Below are 6,553 nucleotides of genomic sequence, written 5' to 3'. Positions count from 1 at the left end.
TATAGGGCAGGGACATCGGGGGACCGACGGGGGGGGGTGTGTGGGTGTCCCCACATGTCTCCACCTGACACACACACACACACACACACACACACACACACACACACACACACCCCCACACACACACACACACACACACACCCCCACACACACACACACACACACACACACACACACACACCCCCACACACACACACACACACACACACCCCCACACCCCCACACCCACCCCCCCCAGGCGCCTGCAGGAGGGCCGAGAGCCACAACCGGGAACTGGAAGCAAAGCTGCAGCGGCTGCGGAGCCCCCCCCCCGGGGCCAGGGCCCCCCCCGCAGGAAGGCAAGGCCTCCCCCCCCAGACCCCTCCCTGATATTGCCCCAGGGACCCTCTCTAGCCCCCTTTAAATGTCTTGGGTGCCCCCAACACCCCTCAGACCCCCCCCCCAAATCCCTTTGTGCCCCCCCCCCCCCCCCCGAGCTCCCTCAAATCCCTTGGGTAGCCCTGATCCCTCCCCAGGATGGGGGTGGGGTGGGAATCAGGGGCCTCACCCCCTCCCTAAAATGGGGGGGGGGGGAACTTCATCTGCACCCCAAAATGGGGGGGACACCCCAAAAAAGGGTATTGGGAGGGGACCCAGGACCTTGTCCCCCTCCCTAAAATGGGGGGGGTCGCACAAAGGTGGGATCAGGGCCTCACCCTCTTCTTAAAATGGGGGGGAAAAAAATGCACCCCGGAAAGGGTATTTGGGGGGGGGGTCAGGGCCTGATTCTGCCCCCCCATTTCCCTTGCAGGAGGCATGGGGCAGCCCCCCACCATCACGGCCCCCCCCCGTGGAGCCCTCGGCAGATGTAAGACTTGGGGGGGGGGGGGTGAGGGTTTTGGGGGCTGCTGACGCTCTCTGCTCTCTCCGCAGCCCAGCAGCAGGGCCCCCCCGGCTTTTCCACTCCCCCCTGGGGGTGCCCCTGTCCTAGCACCTACTGCTCTGGGCCCGGGTACGTGGGGCTGCGCAGGCTGCTGTCACCTTCACTGTCACCCCCCCCAACACTGCCACTCCCCGCCCTGGGCATGGCCACCCCCTCCAGGCTGGGACACCCCCCCACCCCGGGCATGGCCACTAGCCCAGGGAGGGGACCACCACGGCCACCACTGCCACCCCCCCCGGCTGTCGCCTCCACCGCACTGCCAACCCCCCCCCGGGGAAGTGCCACCTCTGACACTGTCACCCCCCCAGGCTGTGTCACCCCGCTCACTGCCATTTGTCACCCAAGGCCATGTTCCCCCCCCCGTCCCTGCACCCCCACCCCCCAGGGCCACCCCCAAATCAGGGGGTCCCCAATGGGGGGGGGGGTGTGTGCGCACCAGCCGGAGGGGACTCGGGGGGGGTTGACAGGGCCACTGCCACACGCCCTGACCCCCTCCCTGTCCCCAGGTCCCCCATCCCAGTGCCACCAAGGACTGCCTGCTGCTCTGTGCCACCAGCCTGTGCCCCTGCCACCCTCCCTGGGACCCCCCCGAGAGGGGACCCAGGCGTCCAGCAAGGGGGGGATCCAGGCACCCGGGCTCACCCCCCCCCCTTCCCCACAGCGGGGGGGGTGGGACACACAACGACCCCCCCCAACACCCCCCCGTACATAGCCCCCCCAACCACTAGGCACAGGGGGGGAACAGACCCCAGGCATCCAGGCTCCCCCCCCACCCCAGGGAGGGGGTCACACTGTTACCCCCATGACTGGCAACGAGGGGCAGCAGGACCCAACACCCCCCCCCCTTCATGCCACCCTGGGGGCCCCCCCCATCACCCCCTGCTAGTAATTTATTTGTAGGGATGCCCCACATTTGCACTAAGCCCCCCCATTATTTATGCCACCCCCCCCCCCCCATTTTTTTGCCCCCCCCCCCCCCCCCCCCCCCCGGGAGGAGATGAGAATAAAGTTGTGTTTCTGCAACCGACCTCTGCGCTGGGGGACACACACATGGGGACCCCAAAATGGCCTGGGGGGGGAAATCATGTCCTCTCCCCCTACCCCCCCCACCCCAAGGCCTGGGGATGTGGGGACAACAGCGCTGTGTCCCCAAGCCATCCCCACATCCCCCTGTGCCACCCATCATGTCCCCAGTCCATCCGTGTGTCCCCACGTGTCACCCATTGTGTCCCCAGTCTGTCCGATTGTGTGACCCATTGTGTCCCCAGTCCATCCCTGTCCTGCCATGTCAGCCACCATGTCCCGTCTGTCCCCATGTGTCATCCATCACATCCCCAGTCTATCCCCATCATGTCCCCCATCTGTTCCTGTCCCACCCATCATATCCCCAGTCTGTCCCCATGTACCACCCATCATGACCCCAGTCCATCCCTGTCCCACCACATCACCCATCATGTCCCCAGTCCATCCGTGTGTCCCCATCTCACCCATCATGTCCCCAGTTGTCACCCATCGTGTCCCCAGTGCCCGGCACATCCCTGCATCCCCACCTGGCACGCAGCGTGTCCCCCACCCATCCCCGTGCGGCACCCCTCATCTCTGTCCCCAGACATGTCAGGGCCACCCCAAGTGTGAAAAGAGTCTCTTTAGTATAAATAAGGGGCAGAGCCCGGTGGCCCCATGGCATGGCGGGGATGTAAAGTGATGAAGGCACAGGGCACCCCACCAGCACGGCACCCGCAGTGCCACCACCCCACCGGGGGACAGTGGGGGGCCGTGGGGACAACAGGGTGCCCACCCACCCGGGGGGGGCTCAGTAGTACGGGGATGAAGCGGTGTCCTTGAGCAGGGCAGTGGCACCCACAGGGGTATGTACAGGTGACTGATGCAGCCGGGTGATGGTGATGCAGCTGGATGACAGTGACGGCTATACTACAGTGCCACTGGGGGAGCCGCTGTTCTGCGAGGACAGTCCCTGCGAGGGAAGGGGACAGCAGTCACCAGGGGTGGGGGGGGACACACGGACACTAGGACACCCCCCTGCCACTGGCGATGTGGCACTGTGTGGGGACAAAGCCCCCACAGAGGCAGGTGACACCGGGGGGGGGGGGCAGAGGGGACAGAGGAGGGTACCTGCAGGCAAAGGGACCCCAGTGGCCACCCAGCCCCCCCCCGGCTGCCAGCAGGACCCCCCCAGCCCCCCCAAAAACTCCTCTTTGACCCCCCAGGCTGCCAATAGGACCTTCCAGGCTGCTGACAGGACCCCTTGAGTCCCCCCCCAGCCCCCCCAAAACCCCTCTCTGCCCCCTCAGGGTGCCAACAGGACCCCCCAGGCTGCTGACGGGACCCTTCAAATTCTCCCCAGCCCCCCCAAAACCCCTCTTTGACCCCCCAGGCTGCTGATGGGACCCCTCAAGTCCCCCCCAGCTCCCTCCAAACCCCTCTTTGACCCCCCAGGCTGCCAACAGGACCCCTTGAGTCCTCCTCTGTGCCCCCCAAAACCCCTCTCTGCCCCGCCCCAGCACACTCACAGCCTTGCCAGGCCGGGCCCAGGTGCAGATGAGTCCCTCCTGGCAGGCAGTGACAATACAATCCTCCAAGAAGAGCAGCACCGTCAACCGTTTCGTGGGCAATCTTCTTGCAGATGAGGGGTTCCAGCAGCGGCACCTCATGAATCCGGGGGCACAGTGCCGTCCCCAGCACCTTGGCCGTATCCAGCCGTCCCCGGGACCTGGCACCACCAGGAGGTTTCTCCCCCGCTCCGGCTGATGTTACCCAAACTGTGGTAACGTTTGTGCTCTTTTTCGGCGCTGGAGGGTCCCTTATGTTCCTGCAACGTCAACGTGGCGAAGCGACCGACGCTGAGGGCCGGGGGGACATCGGGTGGGGGGCCGCGGGCCGAGCCTGTCCCCGCCGGCTGCGGGAGGCTGTTGGAGCGGGAGAGTGAGCGGGGTAGCCCCGGCACGGGAACGCTGGCATCCCCCAATCCGGTGAGGGTACGGGCACGGGAGAGGGGAGGCCGAGGGTAGAGGACGTCCTCGGTCAGGTCCCACAGGCAGAACTGGGTGTCCTGGCCGGCTGAGCCGAAGCGATAGGTGACAGCAGGGGAGCGGCGGACAAGGGGATTGGGGGGCTCGTCCTCCTCCTCACCCCCACTCAGCTCAGGGGGCTGGGCCGCCCCAGTGAAGGGATCGAAGGCCACGGCATTGACCCAAGACTTGTGACCGTGACCTCGAGCCACCACCCGCCCCTCAGCAAAGGACCAGACGGTCACCAGGTCGTCCTCACCCCCCGTCACCACGTAACGCCCATCGGGGCTCCAACAGACGCAGAGCAACCCCCCGAAATAACTCTTCATCATCCCCTGCAGCAGCATGGAGTCAAAATGGAAGACGCGCAGGCAGCCATCCTGGCTGACACAGGCCAGCGAGCGCCCATCCGGCGAGAAGGCAAATTCGTTAAGGGCCCCCTCGCCCACTGCCCATTTGAGGAGGGGGTTTCGGGGGGTCTTGCTCTTACAGGCGAAGATGCTGAAGCCCTCGCCTTGCGTCAGGAGGTTGTACTGGGGGGCCGTGGCCCCGCAGGGCTGCTCGGCATCGTACAGGTACAGGTGGCCGCTGGCGTGGGAAGCCAGGAAGAGCCGTTCTGTCTCCGGCAGCCATTTGACAAAAGTCACCTTCGTCTTGTCGATCAGGCGCTACGGGGCAGGGGGAAAAAGGGGGGGGGGGGTCAGGGGGGTGGGATTGGGCCCCTGGGCACGTTTGGGGACACAGATCGGCAGCACGGTGCATCCCCAGAGTGTCGCTGAGGGCAGAGCCCGAACCGGCACATTTGGGGACAGGAGTGCATGCTGTGGCACAACTCTGGGGTGTCACCGAGGGCAAAGCCCAAAGCGGCATGCTTGGGGACACAAACGGGCACGTTTGGGGACACAACTGAGGGCTGAGGCACAACCCTGGGGTGTCACTAAGGGCAAATCCAAAAAAAGGGGCATTTGGGGACCCGAATCTGTGTCACAGCGCAGCCCTGGTGTCTCGCTGAGGGCAAAGCTGGAAACGGCATTTGGGGACATGAAGTGGCACATTTGGGGACCCAAATCCACGTCATGGTGCAGCCCCAGGGTGTCACTGAGGGCAAAGCCCAAAACAGCACATCTGGGGACACAAATGGGCACATTTGGGGACACGACTGAGTGCTGTGACACAACCCTGGGGTGCTGCCGAGGGCAAAACCAAAACCGGCACATTTAGGGACCCAAATCAGTGTCACGGCACAGCCCCCGACTCTCGTCGACAGTGCGGCCATTGCAGACCCCTAACGAAGCTGGCCCCCAACGATCGCCACCCCCGGTAAAGCCACCATCTCTCGGGGGGGGGGGAACCTCGGCCCTTCCGGCATCTCCCTGTGCCTGACCGTAGGCGTGGTGGCAGCAGAAGCTCCTGAGGCGGGGGGGTGGGCTCCCTTTGCGCCCCCTCTCCCCAACACGGGCGGGGCTCACCTCCTCGTTAAAGAGCTTGCTGGTGTCCTTCTTAACAAGGTCAAGGTACTGGACCTGCCCGGCCGAGAAGCCCACCAGGAGACTGATGGTGTCGGCAGCGGCGGTGAACTGGTTGAAGTCATGGCAGGTTGGCTGCGTCCCCTTGTAAATGCGTTTGTCGATGGGCTTGTGCAGGTCCAGCGACTGCGGGGGGGACAGGGATGTCACCATGGGGGGATGTCACCACGGGGGGGACGTGTCACTGAGGGGACACACACACCCCTCTGTGCCCACCCTGTTGCTCCCGGGAGGGTCCTTGTCACCATCATACTGCTGCCTGGCCTGGGCCAACCACCCCCCTGGGCTGGGCCCCGGTGTTACCACCATCCCTGTGCATCCTGGGTCACCATTACTGGCCCTGGTGTCACCGTCCCCATTAGCCAGTGACTCCTGGGGGCCCCGGTGTCCCCATCCCCGCTCGCTAGACCCAACCCCCAGTACCAGCCCTACGTTGTCCCCTTTAACGGCCCCGCTGTCACCATCACCCATGGGCACCCACCGGCCCCCTGCCAGCCCCGCTGTCCCCAGCATAGCCGTTAGCGACCGGCTCCCTCCTCCCCCAGACCCGGCTCCCCGGTGTCCCCCCCCCGCCCCAAGGCCCCTGTTCCCCCGTTACCCGACGGCTGCCGCGACCACCGGAGCCGGCCCCACCGTAGAAATAAAGCTCTCGGCCCAAGTTGAAGCAAACCCGGCTGCGCTCCGCCGGGCCCCCCGGTTCCTCAGCGGGCGGCAGAGCCAACCGCACCATGGACAATCGCACCGGCGGCAGCGCGGCCGGGCCCGGGGCGGCGGCGGCTGGGCCCGGTCCGGCGGTGGGCGGGGAAGGCCCGGGGGCAGCGGTGGGGCCGGCGCGGGGCCGGGACTCGGGGCCCAGCAGCCGGTAGGAGCCTTCACGGGTGCGAAACTGGCTCTTGAGCTCCAGGGGCTGAGCCGGGAGCGCCGCAAGGCCCTCGCCCGCCCCCGAGACCACCGCCGCCATCTTCCCACCGGAAGGGCGTCACCGCCCGCCGGAAATACCCCCCGCCCGCTGCCGCCACTGTCATGGCAACGCGCCCCTGAGTCACGCGTAGCCACGGCCCCTCGGTACCACTCCT

The 6,553-nt window shown here is 66.1% G+C and overlaps 1 protein-coding gene across 1 annotated transcript; it reads right to left on the bottom strand.

Moving 5' to 3' along the window:
* Nucleotides 1–2,568: 2,568 nt before the first annotated feature.
* On the bottom strand, nt 2,569–6,478 carry DMWD (DM1 locus, WD repeat containing). Its single transcript, XM_052779449.1, is given in 6 exon segments — nt 2,569–2,897; nt 3,454–3,543; nt 3,545–3,679; nt 3,681–4,619; nt 5,421–5,603; nt 6,076–6,478. Coding segments are annotated over 6 exon segments (1,758 nt in total). The 5' UTR covers nt 6,439–6,478; the 3' UTR covers nt 2,569–2,849.
* Nucleotides 6,479–6,553: the final 75 nt, after the last annotated feature.

This window comes from Harpia harpyja (genome assembly GCF_026419915.1).
Source record: "Harpia harpyja isolate bHarHar1 chromosome W unlocalized genomic scaffold, bHarHar1 primary haplotype SUPER_W_unloc_1, whole genome shotgun sequence".
In the NCBI taxonomy this organism is placed as follows: Eukaryota; Metazoa; Chordata; class Aves; order Accipitriformes; family Accipitridae; genus Harpia; species Harpia harpyja.
Note: the sequence above shows the minus strand (reverse complement) of the source record. Positions and strands in the feature narration are given on the sequence as shown.